Genomic DNA, 22,486 nt, shown 5'->3' with positions numbered 1-22,486 from the left:
TTAATATTAAAAAAAAAAAAATTTTTTTTTTAATATTATTATCTACTAATAAAGGGACTAATATGTTATTTTGATTTTAGAAGCCATTTTAAGAAATACAAAAAAACTTTTGTTCAAGGAGAACCTCGGCTCTTCCCCTTTCCAAAAAATTTAGTCCTAAAGCTATTAGAAGGTACCAAGTAAGATAGGCATCTGCACAAAAATGGGATACTGAAGGTTGTCCAGGTTGAGAAGTGTGTTCACATATGGGGAGGGGAAGCAGCCTTGTGTTTGTGAAGTGAGTTGCTGTTGTTGTTAGGTGCAGTCAAGTCAGTTTCAACTCACAGTGACCCTATGTACAACAGAACAAAACACTGCCCCCTCCTGCGCCATCTCCTATGCTTGAGCCCATTGTTGCAGTCATTGTATCAATCCGTGTTGTTGAGAGGGTCCTCCTCTCTTTCACTGACCCTCTACTTTACCAAACATGATGTCCTTCTCCAAGGACTGGTCCCTCCTGATAACATGCCCAAAGTATGTAAGACGAAGTCTTGTCATCCCTGCTTCTAAGGAGCATTCTGGCTGTACTTCTTCCAAGACAGATTCATTCGTTCTTTTGGCAATCCTTGGTATATTTAATATTCTCCACCAATACCACAACTCAAAGGCATCAATTCTTCTTTGGTCTTTCTTATTCATTGTGAAATAAGTAGAGCTTCTGAATACGAGAACACCCAGGTACACGGTGTTAGAGCCTGAGTGGAGTAATGCCGACATTCATGCCATGAGCTGGCCAGACACAGGGTGAAAGAGCTTGTGTGGGGTAAAAAGGCATCCATGCTGTGGGGAAGCCTATCATAGAGTGTCAGAGACCAGAGCGGTAAAGAGGACATTCACACCACGGCGTGAGGTCTTGGAGCCCAAGTGGGGTGAAAAGGTATTCCGGCATGGAGCATCAGAGCCCAAGTAGGCTGAGCAGTGCATCCACACAGGACAGTGGCCTAGTATGAGGTGTTAGAGCACTAGACCGGTGAGGGGGGTATCTATACATGGGAGGGGTAGAAAAATGACAGCAGCCCAGGGCAGATTTGATGTCTAAGTAGGGTGAGGAGGTATCCATGCAGGCTAGGGCACATGAGAGCAATGGTAGACTGGTTACATACAGGACACTCAATCAAATAAATATATTAAGGGAAGATATGAGAAGCAGGTTCTACTGTTGAAGAAGGGAGTTACAAATACAGGAAGGGAAAAGACTAGAATAAACCTTGTTTATTCCGGATTGAAACTGCATGTATTGGTGTGAACTTACGGTCTTCAATAAGTGTGTGTGCGTGTGTGCGTGTGTGTGTGTGTGTGTGAGAGTGTACAGTTGGTAGGAGGTAGGTAGGCAGACAGAAAAATAAATATAAATGTAAATGTGCATATAGTACTTAGAAACCATATCTGATATTAGGTATGCTCACTACTATTGAGATGTTGTTGCGCTTTAGCCTTCTCAGCGGACAGCAACCACCCAATAGTAATGAGTACACCTAACACCAGATATGGTTTCTAAGTACTATTTCCATTAAAATAAACCAGGTCTCCTTAGAAAAAAGGCTGATTTCAGGGTTGGGGCAGGGACTTGTGTGTCAGAAACTTTAAAAGTGCTCAAGCAATCACAGGGACATATCAAAAAGTCACAGAGAATGAAGGGATTACCACTGTCCAAATATGGGGGCAATCTGAGCATTAAAGTAAATAACTGCAGTAACAGATTATAATCTACTGAGTGGAAAGTATTTTGAATAAAATGAAAATTTAATGAAAAACGAAATATTTACATGGTCTCAAAGTACCTTCCCACAAATTATTTATTAACAGCAAAGGGAAAAGAGTAACTTTCCAGTAGAGAAGGGTGGCAGATACTACCTTAATCATGTATCCAAGTAAACACCACCAGTAATAGGGCAAGATCAAAACCATGTGCCACACCTGATAGGATGCAATGAAAAGGATACAGCATCATTTCTGTGCTATTCCTCAAAAAGACATATAACCTGAAGTTACTCATGAGGAAATATCAGACAAACCCAAATTGAGGAACATTCTTCAAAATAACTGGCCTATCATCTTCGAGCACTCACTTGCTAAACCGAAAGGTTAAGTCCACCCAGAGGCCCCTGGGAAGAAGGACCTGGCAATCTACTTCCAAAAAATCAGCCACTGAAAATGCAATGTAGTCCAGTTCTACTCTGATACACACGGGGTTGCTACGAGTCAGAGCGGACTCGATGGCTACCGGTTTATTTTTTTTTTGTAAATCATCTTCAAAAGTGCCAAGGTCATGAAAGTTAGGAAAAGATCAAGGAAATGTTCCAGGTTAACTTCCAGTGATAACTAAATTCAACCTGTGATTCAAGTTTATTGAAACAACTGGTAAAACCTGAATGGGGCTGTAGACTTAAATGGTAATAAGTTTATCAGTTCATTTCCTGAGGGTGTACTGTAGTTATGTAGGAGAATGTCCCTGTTTACAGGAACGATGGAAACCCTGGTGGCACAGTGGTTAAGAGCTACAGCTACTAACCAAAAAGTTAGCAGTTCGAATCCACGAGGTGCTCTTTGGAAACCTTATGGGACAGTTCTACTTTGTCCTATAGGGTTGCTATGAGTCAGAATCGACTTGACGGCAACGGGTTTTTTTTTAGAGGAACGACACACTGAAGTATTCCGGACAGACGAGACATCATAATGTTAACTTACTCACAAATGATTCAAAAAAAAAAGGTTGTAGTCTACTTGTAACTTGTCATTAAGTGTGAGATTGTTTCAAAAATGAAAAAAAAAAATCATAATGGATCTCTCTTTTTCTAAAACACTTGTTTAAAAATGTGTTCCTGAAAGCCTTGGGCTCCCTAGTGAAGGCAAAGGCTGAGTTAAGCTGAGAGGGCTTGAGCTCCTGTTTTAACAAGAACAGCTGTATCTTTGTTGGAAAGCAGCTCAGAATACTGATTACAAGCCCAGTCTTCGAATTCAAAATTGCTGAGGTTGAATCTAAGCTCTATAACTGCATAATGTGGCCTAAGTAAATTATTTAATCTTTCTAATTTCAGTTTTAGTATCATTCAGAAGAATGATAGTACCTAAATCTTACAAGGTTGCTATGAAGGTTATGAAAAATAATACATATTGGTACCAGTGGAAACCCTGGTGGTGTAGTGGTTAAGAGCTACGGCTGCCAACCAAAAGGCTGACAGTTCGAATCCACCAGGCACTCCTTGGAAACTCTATGGGGGAGTTCTACTCTGTTCTATAGGGTCGCTATGAGTTGGAATCAACTTGATAGCAATGGGTTTGGTTTTTGGTTTTTTATTATTAACAATATTCCCATAAGTCTATTGCCATCGAGTTGACTCCCACTCATAACAACCCTATAGGACAGAATAAAACTGCCCGATAGGGTTTCCAAGGAGCAGCTGGTGGATTCATACTGCCGATCTTTTGGTTAGCAGCCAAGCTCTGAACCACTGCACCACCAGGGTTCCGGTAACAATATTAAATGTTAAACAATGAGATAATGTAGTACCTGACAATAAATGCGACCACTTTTTTTTTTATTATGTGTTCAATACATTGGCCTTGTACATACAATTTTATTCACTGAAAAAAAATTTTAAAAAGCTGTTCTAATGCAAGTAAAATTAGGACATTTGTTATAAAACCTTTAAGCTATAGCCTTTGTTTCCATGGAGAAGCAACATGCCCTAGGCAGTAAAATATAATGATTAAAAGCACAGGCTCTGGAGTCCAGCTGCTTATGTTCAAATCACAACTTTACTACTTACCTGCTGTGTGATATTGGGCAAGATACTTAATTCTAAGGACAGTAATAGTTATAAAGACTAAATGAGATGATGAATGGGTAAGGAGTTTAGCAAAGTATCTGGTATTTTAAGTTTTTTATATATTTTTTTAATTATCTCCTCTTATATTTCTAGTCCACACATATTTAATACCTTATGACAGGAATTGGCACAACTATGGCCCATGGGTCAAATCTGGCCCACCGCCTGTTTTTGTTGATAAAGTTTAATTGGAATACAGCTAGATTCATTCATTTATGCACCGCCTATGGCTGGTTTCATGCTATCATGGCAGAGTTGAGTAGCCACAACAGAAATCAAATAGTCCACAAAGCCTACAATATTTACCAGCTGGCTTTTTACTGAAAAAAGTTTACCAATCTATACCCAAGGATAATAAAAACAAAAAAATTAAAAGAAAAAACAATAGAATATTAAAACAGATGGCATAAATGGAGCAAGATAACTAATTGGTTTCCATCTGTGTCAGTAAATTCAAAACAGTTAACAAACATATGTCTGGTTCCCCTTTCCCCTAAAAAATAAGCATTTCCGAAACTGAAAATGTCCTTAGAAGTTCTAAGTTAAAATAATTATTTTTTTCCAAATGGAGGCACAAATTTGCAAAGTTATTAGAGCAGTCTATAGCTAAGTACCATCACCCCAGATATGCTTAATGCAATGCACTAAGGCATTGCATTGGGCCATACATAAAACATATTTTTCTGAAATTACCTTTTGTACTGGGTTGAAAAGTATACCCCCAAAATTCATGTCCTTCCTAGAACCTCAGAATGTGACCTCATTTGAAAATAGGGTTGTTGCAGATGTAATTAAGTTAAGGTCATAGTGGATTAGGGTGGGCCCTTAGTCCAACCTGACTGGCGTTCTTCTAAGAGAAGAGACAGGGACAGACACAGAGAGAAGACAGCCATGTGAAGACAGAGACAGAAATTGGAGTTATGCTGCCACACGACAAAGAATACCTAGGACCACCAGAAGCTAGAGGCAGCAGGAAAAGATTTGTTCCCTAGAGGCTTCAGAGAAAACAGAGCCCTGCCAACACCTTGGCTTCAGGCTTCTAGCCTCCAGAGCTGAAAGAAGAAATTTCTGTTGTTTTAAGTCACTCAGTTTGTGGTACTTTGTTCTGGCGGCCCTAGGAAACTAATACATCTTCTAAAAGTAAATATTTAAAAGTATATCTGAGAAGACACTGCATAAAAGGAACTGCAAAGCCCATAAGAAATTCATAAAGGACAAGAGACAGCAAACTTGCTTACTTTACAACTGAGTTCAGTAGAAAAATAATCTCTAAGGCTTATATAAAAAAGCAGAGGTAAGTGTATTTCACTGTGATTTCTACGTTTCTTCAAATAAAACAGAAAAATGAATTACCTGAACTGGATGTTCACTAAATGAGGCTGGGAACCATCTGATTGCCAGTAAGTTTCCAGATTGTCATCTCGTAACTGATCCACTCCAAATCCTAGAAACACCAAAGGTGACAATAAATAAATTCCTATGAAAAAGAAGGAGCTATATACTGGTATTCAAAATGTAAAATTACCATATATATTTGTCCAGAAAGTCTGACACACAGGATGGTCAGAACTGTGAAATTTAGATTAACCAGAATTCCTCCACCCTCTACCCAGACCTCAACTCTTAGAAGAAATACCACTTGCACACACAAATGCTTATATTCAGACCAAGTGTTTTGGGTTGTTGGCTTTAGTTTTTAAAGAACATCTCTCAGGATATACTCGAAAGTCAGGATGTATTCAAATCCCGTTTCTTATACTTTCTACAAGCTGATAATAAGAATGATCCTTATTTTTATCCTGAAAACTTCTCAGAAATAAGATAGTTGCTAGTAAGTTAATATAGCATACCTACTGTGACAAGAAAAAGAACTTAAAAATGTTTTCAAGTCACATATCTTTTGAAATCAACTGTTTCTCATTAACAATCTGATTAATCAAAAATTAAATTTACCCAGAATCCTATATTCTCCAGCCATTCCAGATAACTGAAGTTGAAATATACTGCGTTTTTTCCTGATTAAAATCACAATAAATTATACTAGCTATAGAAACAAGACTGAATTAGTGGTAAAATACAGATTTTTTACCCCCCAAAAGTTAAGAAAAATAGTTTTTTTTTTTTTTTGACTAAGTAATATCTTCATTATGGATCAAATTCAAAAGATAGCAAACAGAATATGGTGAAAAGTCTCTATACCCACCAGTGTCTCAGCCATCTAGTTCCTCTCCCCAAACATAGCCAACATATCAGTTTCTTGCATACCATTTCACAGATACTGACATATATACAAGCAAGTACATATACATTCTTTTTTTCCCTCTCTTTGCACAAATGATGGCATACTACACATAGTTCTGCACTTTGGGGTTTTTTTTCCCCACTGAGCATATCCAGAACAGTAATCTATATCAACAAGTTAATAATAATAATAATGGAAAACAATATCACATTTCCTATGTGCAAGGCACATTCTAAGCATTTCACATATACAGTAAAATCTTCGAAAGCCGGAATCTGTGTAAGGCAGAAACCCGTCAGAGAAGGAAAACTCAAATATTTCCCACTATTAAGAGAACAACAGAGAAGTGGTAAGACTGTACCCTGTCAAAGGTGGAAAACTTGCAAGGCCTAGAAAAACAAGGCAGTCCTGTCAAGTTCTGGCTCTCGGTGTACTAAGTCATCTAATATTAACTCGTATAATAACTCGATTACCGTAAACAGCTTACATATTTTTTTGAATTTCAAAATTTTCATTCAGTATTTAATTTAATAATAATTAATTAATTAACATACCATAATTATTTAGCCAAACTCCTGTGGGCCCTTTAGGTTCTTTCCAATGTTTTGTTATTACAAACAATACTATAATGAACATCTGTCTATAATCTTTACATACATGTTATTATTCCTGGAGACTGAATTTCTAAGAATGGATTCCTGAGCCATTAATATGATAAATATCGCCAAATTAGTCTGAAAAAGGCCTCCCTCACCAATAATGTACCAGAGCAATTATCCCTCTACATGGTTACTAAAAATTGAAATATTTTAATATTGATAACACTAGATTTCAAAGACTAAATAGAAATAAAAGGATTTAAAATATCTAATTAATAATTTTGACACTGATTATGGCTTGAAATGATAATTTGGACATACCGAGTTAGATAAAATAAATTATTAAAATTAACTGCATCTATTTCTTTTACTTCTCTTACGTGGCTACTGTTGTTGTTATGTACCGCCAAGTCAATTTCAACTCATAGCAACCCCAGGTGACAAAGCAGAACCAGCTCGTAGGGTTTTCTAGGCTGTATTTTATCTTTGTGGGAGCAGATTGCCAGGTCTTTCTCCCACGGAGTGACTGGGTGGGTTCAAACCACCAAGCTTTAGGTTAGCAGCCAAGCACTTAACCACTGCTACTAGTGCTCCTTGTGGCTACTGGGTAATTTTAAATGACTTACATGGCTTGCATTATATTCCTATCAGACAGTGCTGCTCTGTACCCATGCTAGAACGTAATCAATTTTTAAAATATTGACTAACCTGATAGGTAGAAAACTGTGTTTGAGTTTGCACTTCCTTTTCTTAGTAAGGTAGAAAATATTTTCATATTTTTATTGAATATTTATATTTCTTCTTACATAAAATGTCTGTTTATATCCTATTTTATTTGATGTTGGTCTATTTTTTTTTTTTTTAACTATTGTAAGTATTAACCATCCATCTGTTCCGTATCATCCCAATATATTCTCCCCAGTCTGAGATTTGTATCTTAAATACACATATATTGCCTTTACTGTACATACTAATGGATATGATTTTTGCATTGAATTCTGAAGCACTAGCAGGAGTTAGCTAGACAAAGAGGTAGAAGAGCAAGGGAAAAGAGCATTTCAGCAAAGAGAAAATCACGCAATGGCATGGCTCAAGAAAAATGGAATGAATGGCAACTTAAAATAAGATCAAGAGCTTTAGGAAGATCCTTCAGCACCAGTGAGGGAGAAAGCCATTGTACTAATCCAAGTAACATGTGAAAGTCTGCATTAAGGTAGTGAGAGAGGGAAATGGTCAAAATTTCTTTTCTATTTCACCGAAGCAAAATCTCTTAAAATGTTAAAACTGGGCCCTCCATTACTCACTCCATAATACTTCAATCTGTGCTGCCTAGAATGGTAGCCACTCGCCACATACGGTTGTTGAACTCTGGGAAACAGGCTAGTCCAAATGGAGATGTGCTGTAGGTACAAAAGGAAACCTGGTGGCGTAGTGGTTAAGTGTTATGGCTGCTAACCAAAAGGTTAGCAGTTCAAAACAACCAGGCGCTCCTTGCAAACTCTGTGGGGCAGTTCTCCTCTGTTCTATACGGTCGCTATGAGTTGGAATCAACTCAACGGCAATGGGTTTGGTTTTGGTTTGGTAAGTATAAAACATACACTAGTTTTCGAAGACTTAGTATGAAAAAAAGAATGTAAAATATATCATTAACAACAATCACCTGGTTATATATTGGATTAAAAATAAATTATTGCAATTAATTTCACCCTTTTTAATGAAATTTTACCCTTTTTAATGTTTACACATGCAGTTTGTACTACATTTTTATTGGACTACACAGAGCAATGGGTTTCTTTTTATACAGCCTTTTTGGCCATGGTCTTGTAATTCCCACAAAATGATTGAGTGAGACTATGCAAATAAGGTGTGTAAAATTCTTGCCGGGAATGGCTGGGACTATGCAAGTAAGGTGTCTGTGGCCCACCAAGGGGATTGGTCAGTTTTGCCATCCTGCTAGGCTTAAAAAGAGCCAATTCCACAGGCTGAGGGTAGACCTCAATACCATCAAGAAGAAAAGCCAGGAGTAGTGTGCATCCTTTAGACCCAGGGTCCCTGTACTGAGAAACTCCTAGACCCAGGAGACAGAGGGAACCATAGCACTGACCGTAAGAGCAGCAGCGGCACAGGTCTGGCAATGGTACAGGACTGCCAGCAGCATGGCACTGACTACAGTGGGCTCAATGACTCATGGAGCAAGAGAGCTGAGCATCTTGGAGCAGGAGGCTTCCTGGCAGAGTGGGGTACTTTCGGACACTTATCAGCAGAGCTGGGGTGTTGAAACACTTGGCTGAGCAGGGCAGAGGCCAGGCTAGAGCAGGGCCCAGTGGCAGTAGGACTGAGCAGGGCCCAGCAGCAGAGGACTGTCTTGCAGGCACAGCTCAGAAGAAGCTGTCCTAATCAAAGAACTGTATCCTGTTCCTCCAGTTGTATCCTGTTACTTCCCTAATACAGCCCATAATCATGAGTATGGTCAGTGAGTTCTGTATGGCCACTGCAATGAATTATCAAACCTAGCAGATTTGGCATCTCGAGATTAACACTGCCAAATCAAAATTACTTATTCTAGCAAAGAAGTAGAGAGAGCCATGCGAGGGACAGCTCGTGTGAGAATTGGCAAAAAGGCTGGAGAATGAAGGTATGCCTGACCTCCACCTCACAAGAATCAGCCTTGGGCTGATCTTGATTTTCCTTTCTCTCCCTGAAATAAGGCTAGGTCTGACGCCACCATTTTTCAGAACATGATGCCTTAGACCATGCTTCTGTAAAACATTGCTAAGCCTAACCCAGAATATTCTGTTATCCAAAACAGCTGTTTGGTACCAACATAAAAAGTTTCTAAGTTTTAAATCCCTTTTTCTACTAGTTTATAAATTCCCTAACAAAGGATTAAGAAAATCACATGATTCAAGCTCCACAGTTAAATGTTCACTGATGAAAAAAAAAAAATTTTTTTTTCATATATTCTATTTTAGCTAGTTCTCAAAGTGTGGACTCTGGACCAGCGGTAGTAGTATTATCTGGAAACTTGTTAGAAATGCAAAGTATGGCCTACAAAGAGAGCTCTGGCCTTTGTCCTTGCTCCAGGGTGTAATCTCTAAGCACTTGGAATTTCCCAAGAGACAGGAGTATCTTGTTATTCACAGGGGGCCCGTGGACCACACCTGATAGTTTATGCTAATGAGATGACTCAGGGTGGGGGTTGGCCACATCAGAAGGACCACATCAGAGAGTTGAGGCTTTGGGCCACTTAATATCAGCCCAACCTCCAGGGAGTGTAGGGGAAGAGGGCAGATATTGAATTCAATCATATAGGCAATAAATCAATCAATCACACCTACATAATGAAGCCTCAATAAGAACTCTGGACACCAAAGCTTGGATGAGCTTCCTGGGTTGGCAATACTTCATGTGTGGTGACACACAGATGCAGATACAAGTAATGCATCCCTGAGGACAATGGAAGCTTCACATCTGGAACCCTCCCAGGCTTCACTGTTTCCTTTGGCTTGTTCTAATTTGTATCCTTTCACTATTAATAAAACTGTAATAATAAGTACAGCACTTTCCTATGAGTCAAAACCCGACTCAACGGCAACTTCTTTTTTCATAGCACTTTCCTGAATTCTGTCATTTTAGAAAATTATCAAACCTGAGTGGTTTTGGGAAACTCCCAAACTTGAAGTTAGCATCTGAAATGAGGATAAAAAAACAAAAACAAAACCAACTGCCGTCAATTCCAAATAATTAGCCTCAAAAACGTATGTTTTAACAAATCCTCTAGGTGATTCTCATGCACACTAAAATTTTAGGACTACTGCTCTCAAAGCAAGGTCTGTCAACCTTGGCACTACTGACCAGATAATTCTTTGCTGTGGAGGTTGTTCTGCATATTGTAGGATGTTTAACAGCATCCCAGACCTCTACCCACTAGATGCCAGTTGCAACCCTCAACCTGCTGTTGTGACAATTGAAAATGTCTCCAGACATTGCCCAATTGTCCCCTGGAAAGGGGTGGGGGGAAATCATCCCTGGTTGAGAACCATTGTTCTACAGAAAAGAAAACCTGTGGTTATGGCAATTATTCAGTAAATATTCACTCTCTTCTCCTCACCCTCTATAGGGGGAATGATTCCCTATTCCAGTCATATTGAGGCCTAGTCATGATTTATTTTAGCCAATACAATGTGAGCAAATGTGACTCAGCAGAGATTTTAAATGTGCTTTCAAAGTTTAGCTTGGCCTCTTAAATGTCTGCACTCCACTAAGAAAACACAGCTTAAACAGTCACTGGTCTCAGAATAAGGAAACACATGAAGCAGACTTGAACTGAATTCACAACCCAGAGCCAAGTTAGAGCTAAGCAAGAAATAACTTTTCTGTTGTTGCTGTTATAAGCTTTTAAGACATTATTAGGATTGTTTGTTAGGTAGCATTAGTGTGGCAAGACGAGACTAACACAACATCAATAGACATTATGTATTTTAAGAGTCCAGCTTAGACTGACTTTATAAATAAAACAGCCATTTTTATCCTAAGCGTATCTGCTAACACAACTTCTTCAACATTTGTTAAGGGGTGGTCTTAGGCTGGGTTCTCTAGAGGAGCAAAACCAGTGGAGCATATATATATAAATACGTATCCAAAATCAAACCTGTTTCCATTGAGTTAATTCTGACTCATAACGACCCTACAGGACAAAGGGGAATTGCCCCATAGGGTTTCTAATGCTGTAAATCCTTACAGAAGCAGACTGCAACATTTTTCTCCCCTGGCTGGTGGGTTCCAATCACCAGCCGTTCGGTTAGCAGCCAAGTGCTTTAACCACTGAGACACCAAGGCCCCTGCATAAATATATATAGATTAGCTCTGGGTTCCAGTCACCAGCCGTTCGGTTAGCAACCAAGCACTTTAACCACTGAGACACCAAGGCCCCTGCATAAATATATATAGATTAGCTCATGCAGTTATGGAGGCTGGCAAGTCCCAAAACCACGGGTCAGGCATCAGGCTGGAGGCTTCCTTCTGGTGATTCACGTGGTTGCAGGAGCTGACGACCCCAAAGTTGTCACATCAGACAGCAGGCTGCAGATTCACAGGGTTGTGAGAACTGTGACTCCCCAAATCTCCAGGTCAGGCGGCAGGCTGCTTGCTGGCTCACATCCCAAGAACCAGAGGTCAGAGGGTTAAGAGTCAGATATGTGATAGAGAGAGAGCAAGTATTGCTATGACAGCCTATATTCTGGCAAGGAAACTCCCCTTTCAACTGATTGGCTTCTCATATCAGATCACAAAATGGGGGATGATTATGTAATATCTGCCAAACCATTGAGAATCATGACCTAGCCAAGTTGACACATAACCTTAATCACCAAAGGGACTATAATAACTGAGACATGTATCTTGAATCTGAAAACCCAAAGATGAGTAACATGTGGTCTCTGTGGAAGAGCCTGTATATTTCATGCAGTAGACCTATGCTAGAAATATTTACATTTGAACTATTTAAATTTAAACTAAATTTAAAATTTCGTTTCTCAGTAACACTAGTCACATGTGCTAAGGCTACTGCACTGGACAGTACAATAAGTTATTGTCATGGATTGAAGTACGTCCCCCCAAAAATGTATGTATCAGCTTGGTTAGGCCATGTGTGGCTGTCCTCCATTTTGTGACTGTAATTGTATGTTGGTAGGATTAGGGTGGGATGGTAACAGCATCTTTACTCAGGTTACCTCCCTGATCCAAGGTAAAGGAGTTCCCTGGGGTGTGGCCTGCACCACCTTTTATCTCTCAAGAGATAAAAAGGAAAGGGAAGCAAGCAGAAAGCTGGGGGCCTCATGCCACCAAGAAAGCAGCACCAGGTGCAGAGTGTGTCCTTTGGACCTGGGGTCCCTGCACCTGAGAGGCTCCTCGACCAGGGGAAGTTTGAGGACAAGGAATCTTCCTCCAGAGCTGACAGAGAGAGAAAGCCTTCCCCTGGAGCAGATACCCTGAATTTGGACTTTTAGCCTACTTTACTGTGAGGAAATAAATTTCTCTTTGTTAAAGCCATCCACTTGTAGTATTTCTGTTATGGGAGCACTAGATGACTAATACACCAACCTAGAGTTCTCCCCAGAAATCCAAGCTTTTGCATTCCAGTAGAACACTTTCACTAAGAGGCAGATTTGGCATCTCAAGATTAACACTGCCAAATCAAATTACTTATTTTTCAACCCCAAATCAATTTACTCCCCCCCGCATACACTATTTCCCACCTCAGAATACAATATGGAGTTGTTCAAACCATATGCTCAGGAGTCATTCCCGATTCTTTCCTTTCCTTCATTAAGTCCTGATAATTCTGCCTCTAAATTAAATATATCCCAAAGACACAGTGGCTGCAACAATGGGCTCAAGCATTAACAACGTCTGTGAGCATGGTGCAGGACCAGGCAGTGTTTTGCTGTGAGTCAGAACCAACTCGATGGCACCTGTCATGGATTGAAGTATGTTCCCCCAAAAATGTGTGTATCAGCTTGGTTAGGCCATGATTCCCAGTATCACGTGGTTGTCCTCCATTTTGTAATTGTAATTTTATGTTGAGAGGATTAGGGTGGGATTGTAACACCACCCTTACTCAGGAAGTTTCCCTGGAGTGTGGGCTGCACCACTTTTTATCTCTGAAGAGATAAAAGGAAAGAGAAGCAAGCAAAGTTAGGGACCTCATACCACCAAGAAGGCAGCACCAGAACAGCACATCCTTTGGACCCAGGGTCCCTGCACCTGAGAACCTCCTCCACCATAGGAAGATTGAGGACAAGGACCTTTTTCCAGACTCGACAGATTGAAAAGTCTTCCCCTGCAGCTGACACCTTGAATTTGGGCTTTTAGCTTACTTTATCGCGAGGAAATGTATTTCTCTTTGTTAAAGCCATCCACTTGTGGTATTTCTGTTATGGCAGCACTAGATGACTAAGACAGAACCTAATAACAACAACAAAGCCATCTAGTTCTCTCCATAGAGAGAGCTACCAGCATAGACCAAGTCAACATCATCTCTGGCATAAATTACTAGAATAACCTTTCCTCTACTAGAAACTCTTGCTTCACTACCACCATGCATTATTCAGTATCTAAAGTCTGTTTGTTTTTTTAATTCTGTTCCAGATCACACTCTCCTGCTCAGCCCCTCCCATGGTTTCTCTTTGTCCTAAGATAAATCCCAAACTCTTTTTCATGACATGTAAGGCCTCACATAAACTGGCCATGTCTACTTATATCTCCAACTTCATTTTCTATGGCTTCTCCTCCTTAGTCACTACTTTCTAGTCACACTAGCCCTCTTTCTGAACCACAAATGGGCCAAATCAGTTAACTTAGAGCCTTTGAACTAACTGTTCCCTGTGTTAGGAAGGTCCTTCTCTGAAATCTTTGCACAATGAATTCTTCTTACCACTCATATCTCAGCACAAAGTTCACTACCTAAGAGAGGTCTTCCTTGATCCTACATTCTAAATTAGCCTCCCACTTAAAATTACTTTCTACTACCTTGCTGTTTGATTTTCTCTGAAGCACATATCACTATTTAACTCAGAATTCTTTAACTGTGTCCATAACTGTCAATTACATCAAGAACTTAAAAAATAAAAAGAATTAGTGAGTGTGACAGTTAAAGTCGTATGTCAACTTGGCTGGGCCATGATTCTCAGTAGTTTGGCAGTTATGTAAGAATACACTTCAGCAGTTATGTAATGATGCAGTTATCTTCTGTTTTATGATATAATGTAATCACCCTCATGAGGTGATCTGATGTGACCAGCCAATCAGCTGTAAGGGGAGTTTCCTCAGGGGTGTGGCCTGTATCCAATAAATATGGATGTTCTGGCAAAGTTCACTGGCTTTTGATCACTCTGGATTCTGCACCTGGCTCGTTATCATCTGACCTCTGGTTACTGGTACTTGAGTCAGCGGCCTGCCATACTGTCTGCCGATCTTGGGATCTGTCAGCCTCCACACCCTGTGAGCCAGCAACCTCCTGTGTTACCTGCTGTCGTGGACTGAATTATGTCCCTGCAAAAATTTGTGTATTGATTTGGCTGGGCCATGATTCCCAGTATTGTGTCATTGTCCTCTATTTTGTGACTGTAATTTTATGTTAAAGAGGATTAGGATGGTACTGTAACACCCTTACTAAAGTCACATCCAATGTAAAGAGAGTTTCCTGGGGTGTGGCCTGCACTACCTTTTATCTTACAAGAGATAAAAAGAAAGGGAAGCAAACAGAGAGTTGAGGAACTCATACCACCAAGAAAGAAGCACCAGGAGCAGAGCACATCCTTAAGCCCCCAGATCCCTATGCAGAGAAGCTCCTAGTCCACCCACGGTAAGACTGACAAGAAAGACCTTTCTCCAGAGCCGACAGAAAGAGAAAGTCTTCCCCTGTAGCTGATGCCCTGAATTTGGACTTCTACCCTACTAGACTGTGAGAAAATAAATTTCTCTTTGTTAAAGCCATCCACTTGTGCTATTTCTGTTATAGCAGCACTAGGTGACTAAAACACCTGCTGATCTTGGATTCATCAGCCCCCACAGCTACCTGAGTCAGGAGAAGCTTTCAGCCTCATCCACAGACTTGGGACTTGCCAGCCTCTACAACCACGTGAGCCATTTCCTCGAGGTAAATCTCTCTCTCTCTCTAAAAGTATATGTATACACACACACACACACACACACACATATATATACATACATGCTTCATTGGTTTTGCTCTTCTAGAGAACCCAGGCTAAGACAGTGAGTTTTTGTTTAAGATTTTATATCTCTCAATTATTCCTTTTAAATTTAATTCATAAAAGCAATGCCTGGGTATTAGTAAAAGATACACATCAAGTAAAGAGTATGTCCCGTAAGATGTTCACAAAATACAGCCTTACTAAATCCCTCATTTTTGCTGCAATCAGAGAATCAAATAGAGGGTCAAACATAGAAGATGTACCTATTTTTCCCCCTAATTTTGTTTTCCAACATGGTATGGATTTGGTGCTTACGAAATGAAATGATTCAATTACTGTGATAAGATCCTGTTACAATGCTGTAACGTTATAATGCAGTCACCACAGCACTTTGACCTTTAGTTTTTCCAGCCTCTTGGGCAAAGTCTGACAATTGCACTGAATTATAGGATTTTTTTTTTTTTTAAGTTTTATTAAGCTTCAAGTGAACGTTTACAAATCCAATCAGTCTGTCACATATAAGTTTACATACATCTCACTCCCTACTCCCACTTGCTCTCCCCCTCTTGAGTCAGCCCTTTCAGTCTCTCCTTTCTTGACAATTTTGCCTGCTTTCCTCTCTCCCTATCCTCCCATCCTCCCTCCAGACAAGAGTTGCCAACACAATCTCGAGTGTCCACCTGATATAATTAGCTCACTCTTCATCAGCGTCTCTCTCCCACCCGCTGACCAGTCCCTTTCATGTCTGATGAGTTGTCTTCGGGGATGGTTCCTGTCCTGTGCCAACAGAAGGTCTGGGGAGCATGGCCGCCGGGATTCCTCTAGTCTCAGTCAGACCATTAAGTTTGGTCTTTTGATGAGAATTTGGGGTCTGTATCCCACTGATCTCCTGCTCCCTCAGGGGTCCTCTGCTGTGCTCCCTGTCAGGGCAGTCATCAATTGTGGCCAGGCACCAACTAGTTCTTCTGGTCTCAGGATGATGTAGGTCTCTGGTTCATGTGGCCCTTTCTGTCTCTTGGGCTCTTAGTTGTCGTGTGGCCTTGGTGTTCTTCATTTTCCTTTGCTCCAGGTGGGTTGAGACCAATTGATGCATCTTAAATGGCCGCTTGTTAGCATTTAAGACCCCAGACGCCACATTTCAAAGTGGGATGCAGAATGATTTCATAATAGAATTATTTTGCCAATTGACTTAGAAGTCCCCGCAAACCATGTTCCCCAGACCCCCGCGCTTCCTCCGCTGACCTTTGAAGCATTTATTTTATCCCAGAAACTGCTTTTGGTCCAGTCCAATTGAGCTGACCTTCCATGTATTGAGTGTTGTCCTTCCCTTCACCTGAAGCAGTTCTTATCTGCTAATTAATCAATAAAAAACCCTCTCCCTCCCTCCCTCCCTCCCCCCCTCGTAACCACAAAAGTATGTGTTCTTCTCAGTTTTTACTATTTCTCAAGATCTTATAATAGTGGTCTTATACAATATTTGTCCTTTTGCCTCTGACTCATTTCGCTCAGCATAATGCCTTCCAGGTTCCTCCATGTTATGAAATGTTTCACAGATTCGTCACTGTTCTTTATCGATGCCTAGTATTCCATTGTGTGAATATACCACAATTTATTTACCCATTCATCCATTGATGGACACCTTGGTTGCTTCCAGCTTTTTGCTATTGTAAACAGAGCTGCAATAAACATGGGTGTGCATATATCTGTTTGTGTGAAGGCTCTTGTTTCTCTAGGGTATATTCCGAGGAGTGGGATTTCTGGGTTGTATGGTAGTTCTATTTCTAACTGTTTAAGATAAAGCCAGATAGATTTCCAAAGTGGTTGTACCATTTTACATTCCCACCAGCAGTGTACAAGAGTTCCAATCTCTCCGCAGCCTCTCCAACATTTATTATTTTGTGTTTTTTGGATTAATGCCAGCCTTGTTGGAGTGAGATGGAATCTCATCATAGTTTTAATTTGCATTTCTCTAATGGCTAATGATCGAGAGCATTTTCTCATGTATCTGTTAGCTGCCTGAGTATCTTCTTTAGTGAAGTCTGTGTTCATATCCTTTGCCCACTTCTTGATTGGGTTGTTTGTCTTTTTGTGGTTGAGTTTTGACAGAATCATGTAGATTTTAGAGATCAGGCACTGGTCGGAGATGTCATAGCTGAAAATTCTTTCCCAGTCTGTAGGTGGTCTTTTTACTCTTTTGGTGAAGTCTTTAGATGAGCATAGGTGTTTGATTTTTAGGAGCTCCCAGTTATCAGGTTTCTCTTCGTCATTTTTGGTAATGTTTTGTATTCTGTTTACGCCTTGTATTAGGGCTCCTAGGGTTGTCCCTATTTTTTCTTCCATGATCTTTATCGTTTTAGTCTTTATGTTTAGGTCTTTGATCCACTTGGAGTTAGTTTTTGTGCATGGTGTGAGGTATGGGTCCTTTCATTTTTTTGCAAATGGATATCCAGTTATGCCAGCACCATTTGTTAAAAAGACTATCTTTTCCCCAATTAACTGACACTGGGCCTTTGTCAAATATCAGCTGCTCAGACGTGGATGGATTTATATGTGGGTTCTCAATTCTGTTCCATTGGTCTATGTGCCTGTTGTTGTACCAGTACCAGGCTGTTTTGACTACTGTGGCTGTATATTAGCTTCTGAAATCAGGTAGAGTGAGGCCTCCCACTTTCTTCTTCTTTTTCAGTAATGCTTTGCTTATCCGAGGCTTCTTTCCCTTCCATATGAAATTGGTGATTTGTTTCTCTGTCACCTTAAAAAACGACATTGGAATTTGGATCGGAAGTGCGTTACATGTATAGATGGCTTTTGGTAGAATAGACATTTTTACTATGGTAAGTCTTCCTATCCATGAGCAAGGTATGTTTTTCCACTTAAGTATGTCCTTTTGAATTTCTTGTAGTAGAGCTTTGTAGTTTTCTTTGTATAGGTCTTTTACATCCTTGGTAAGATTTATTCCTAACTATTTTATCTTCTTGGGGGCTACTGTGAATGGTATTGATTTGGTTATTTCCTCTTTGGTGATCTTTTTGTTGATGTAGAGGAATCCAAGTGATTTTTGTATGTTTATTTTATAACCTGAGACTCCGCCAAACTCTTCTATTAGTTTCAGTAGTTTTCTGCAGGATTCCTTAGGGTTTTCTGTGTATATAATCATGTCATCTGCAAATAGTGATAACTTTACTTCCTCCTTGCCAATCCGGATGCCTTTTATTTCTTTGTCTAGCCTAATTGCCCTGGCTAGGACTTCTAGCACGATGTTGAATAAGAGCGGTGATAAAGGGCATCCTTGTCTGGTTCCCGTTCTCAAGGGAAATGCTTTCAGGTTCTCTCCATTTAGAGTGATATTGGCTGTTGGCTTTGCATAGATGCCCTTTATTATATTGAGGAATTTTCCTTCAATTCCTATTTTGGTGAGAGTTTTTATCATAAATGGGTGTTGGACTTTGTCAAATGCCTTTTCTGCATCAATTGATAAGATCATGTGGTTTTTGTCTTTTGTTTTATTTATGTGATGGATTACATTAATGGTTTTTCTGATATTAAACCAGCCTTGCATACCTGGTATAAATCCCACTTGACCAGGGTGAATTATTTTTTTGATATGTTGTTGAATTCTATTGGCTAGAATTTGTTGAGGATTTTTGCATCTATGTTCATGAGGGATATAGGTCTGTAATTTTCTTTTTTGTAATGTCTTTACCTGGTTTTGGTATCAGGGAGATGGTGGCTTCATAGAATGAGTTGGGTAGTATTCCGTCATTTTCTATGCTTTGAAATACCTTCAGAAGTAGTGGTGTTAACTCTTCTCTGAAAGTTTGGTAGAACTCTGCAGTGAAGCCGTCCGGGCCAGGGCTTTTTTTTGTTGGGAGTTTTTTGATTACCGTTTCAATCTCTTTTTTTGTTATGGGTCTATTTAGTTGTTCTACTTCTGAATGCGTTAAAGTAGGTAGTGTTTTTCCAAGAATTCATCCATTTCTTCTAGGTTTTCAAATTTGTTAGAGTACAATTCTTCGTAGTAATCTGAAATGGTCCTTATAATTTCACTTGGTTCTGTTGTGATGTGGTCCTTCTCGTTTCTTATTCGGGTTATTTGTTTCCTTTCCTGTATTTCTTTAGTCAGTCTAGCCAATGGTTTATCAATTTTGTTAATTTTTTCAAAGAACCAGCTTTTGGCTTTGTTAATTCTTTCAATTGTTTTTCTGTTCTCTAATTCATTTAGTTCAGCTCTAATTTTTATTATTTGTTTTCTTCTGGTGCCTGATGGAGTCTTTCGTTGCTCACTTTCTATTTGTTCAAGTTGTAGGGACAGTTCTCTGCTTTTGGCTCTTTTTTCTTTTTGTATGTGTGCATTTATCGATATAAATTGGCCTCTGAGCACTGCTTTTGCTGTGTCCCAGAGGTTTTGATAGGAAGTATTTTCATTCTCGTTGCTTTCTAAGAATTTCCTTATTCCCTCCTTTATGTCTTCTATAACCCAGTTTTTTTTCAGGACGGTATTGTTCATTTTCCAAGTATTTGATTTCTTTTCCCTAGTTTTTCTGTTATTGATTCCTAGTTTTACTGCCTTGTGGTCTGAGAAGATGCTTTGTAATATTTCGATGTTTTGGACTATGCAAAGGTTTGTTTTATGACCTAATATGTGGTCTATTCTAGAGAATGTTCCATGTGTGCTAGAAAAAAAAGTATACTTTGCAGCAGTTGGGTGGAGAGTTCTGTATAAGTCAATGAGGTCAAGTTGGTTGATTGTTGTAAGTAGGTCTTCCGTGTCTCTATTGAGCTTCTTACTGGATGTCCTGTCCTTCTCCGAAAGTGGTGTGTTGAAGTCTCCTACTATAATTGTGGAGGTGTCTATCTCACTTTTCAATTCTGTTAAAATCTGATTTACGTATCTTGCAGCCCTGTCATTGGGTGCATAAATATTTAATATGGTTATGTCTTCCTGATCGATTGTCCCTTTTATCATTATGTAGTGTCCTTCTTTATCCTTTGTGGTGGATTTAAGTCTAAAGCCTATTTTGTCAGAAATTAATATTGCTACTCCTCTTCTTTTTTGCTTATTGTTTGCTTGATATATTTTTTTCCATCCTTTGAGTTTTAGTTTGTTTGTGTCTCTAAGTCTAAGGTGTGTCTCTTGTAGGCAGCATATAGACGGATCGTGTTTCTTTATCCAGTCTGAGACTCTCTGTCTCTTTATTGGCGCATTTAGTCCATTTACATTCAGCGTAATTATAAATAAGTGTTTAGTGTTGTCATTTTGATGCCTTTTTATGTGTGTTGTTGACAATTTCATTTTTCCACATACTTTTTTGTGCTGAGACGTTTTTCTTTTGGATAGATATCCTTTCGTCTTTCATGATGTCAGGGAAGTTTTCTGTCAGGAGTTCTTCAACTATTTTCTCTGTGTTTTCTGTCCTCCCTCCCTGTTCTGGGACTCCAATCACACGCAAGTTATCCTTCTTGATAGAGTCCCACATGATTCTTAGGGTTTCTTCATTTTTTTTAATTCTTTTATCTGATTTTTTTTCAGCTATGTTGGTGTTAACTCCCTGGTCCTCCAGATGTCCCAGTCTGCATTCTAATTGCTCGAGTCTGCTCCTCTGACTTCCTATTGCATTGTCTAATTCTGTAATTTTATTGTTAATCTTTTGGATTTCTACATGCTGTCTCTCTATAGATTCTTGCAACTTATTAATTTTTCCACTATGTTCTTGAATAATCTTTTTGAGTTCTTCAACAGTTTTATCAGTGTGTTCCTTGGCTTTTTCTGCAGTTTGCCTTATTTCGTTTGTGGTGTCTTGAAGCATTCTGTAAATTAGTTTTTTATATTCTGTATCTGATAATTCCAGGATTGTATCTCCATTTGGGAAAGATTTTGATTCTTTTGTTTGGAGGGTTGTAGAAGCTGTCATGGTCTGCTTCTTTATGTGGTTTGATATGGACTGCTGTCTCCGAGCCATCACTGGGAAACTAGTTTTTCCAGAAAATCCGCTGACTGGGACGCTGGCTCCAGGCTCCGAAAACAATCGCTGCTTCCCTGTATTTGTTCGTTTTCCGTCTCTAAATCTGTGTTTGTTGTTCAGGGTTCGTAGATTGTTATGTACGTGATCGATTCACTTGTTTTTCCGAGTCTTTGTTGCAAGAGGGATCCGAGGTAGCGTCTACCTAGTCTGCGATCTTGGCCCCGCCTCTCATGTTTTTTTTTTTTAATAGTTTAAATTCTTTTTTTTCCCCCCTTGGGAAAAATTTCTGGTTATACTTGGTTGATTTAGCTCCATTATATTATCCTTAGAATGCACTTTTATCCTTAGGCTTTTTTCAGTGCTGATTCAGGAGTTCTGGGTGTTTGGTCTCTGGAGTTCAATATACACATGCAGGGGATTTTAGTTGGCTGTAGACACTGATGTAAGCGGCGGCTTACATGACAAAGGTAAGCAGCGCTCTATGTCTTTCTCTCATGGTGTCCCACTATGGGCAGGGAGTTAGCCGTTTCCCTTCGTGTTGCCTGTCTGAAGTATTCTCCTTGTCCTGGTTCCTTTTCAGCACCTCCGGGCCCTAGTGCCTGCCCATTTGGGGCCTTGGTGAGATTCAACAGCACCGTCTGGCAGTACCATAGACACCCTTCGCCCCCTCCCATGCACAGCCCATGAACTCCCATGGCCAATTTACACAGGCTTAGAAATTGGGCTACAGCTTCCTCAGTTTAGGCCCAGTTCTGTGTTTTTTGTTTGAGGTGTTGCCCAACCTGGTTCCAAAATAGCTGTGGTGAGTGAGTGCTCTGGATGTTAGTGGGTCGGTTTCCCAGCTTCTATGCTCCCCCTGCTCCTCTCCCATTTCTGGACTCACCTCAATTCTTCAACACCTCAGCTGCTTTCTGGAGTTCTGAGATTTCAGTCTATGTTTGTTTTTATTCAATGGGTTAGTTGCTGGGGGATAAATGGGAAAATCTGCTCACTTTGCCATCTTGCCTTGCCCTCCCAAACAGAGTTAAAATAACTGAAATTATGCAAAGGATGTTCCCTGACCAAAACAGAATTAAAATATACAAATCGGTAACAAAAG

At 39.8% G+C, this 22,486-nt stretch overlaps 1 protein-coding gene across 1 annotated transcript in view; it reads right to left on the bottom strand.

The window, feature by feature from the left end:
• ANAPC10 (anaphase promoting complex subunit 10) overlaps nucleotides 1-22,486 on the bottom strand; it is a 101,294-nt gene that overhangs the window by 67,415 nt on the left and 11,393 nt on the right. Inside the window, exon 3 of the mRNA XM_049905792.1 lies at nucleotides 5,223-5,313. Coding sequence (XP_049761749.1) covers nucleotides 5,223-5,313 — 91 coding nt within the window. The remainder of the gene's footprint in view (nucleotides 1-5,222; nucleotides 5,314-22,486) is intronic.

The sequence above is a fragment of the Elephas maximus genome, chromosome 13 (assembly GCF_024166365.1).
Source record: "Elephas maximus indicus isolate mEleMax1 chromosome 13, mEleMax1 primary haplotype, whole genome shotgun sequence".
Lineage (NCBI taxonomy): Eukaryota > Metazoa > Chordata > Mammalia > Proboscidea > Elephantidae > Elephas > Elephas maximus.
The sequence above is the reverse complement of the archived record's forward strand: the minus strand, read 5'-3'. Positions and strand labels throughout refer to the sequence as shown.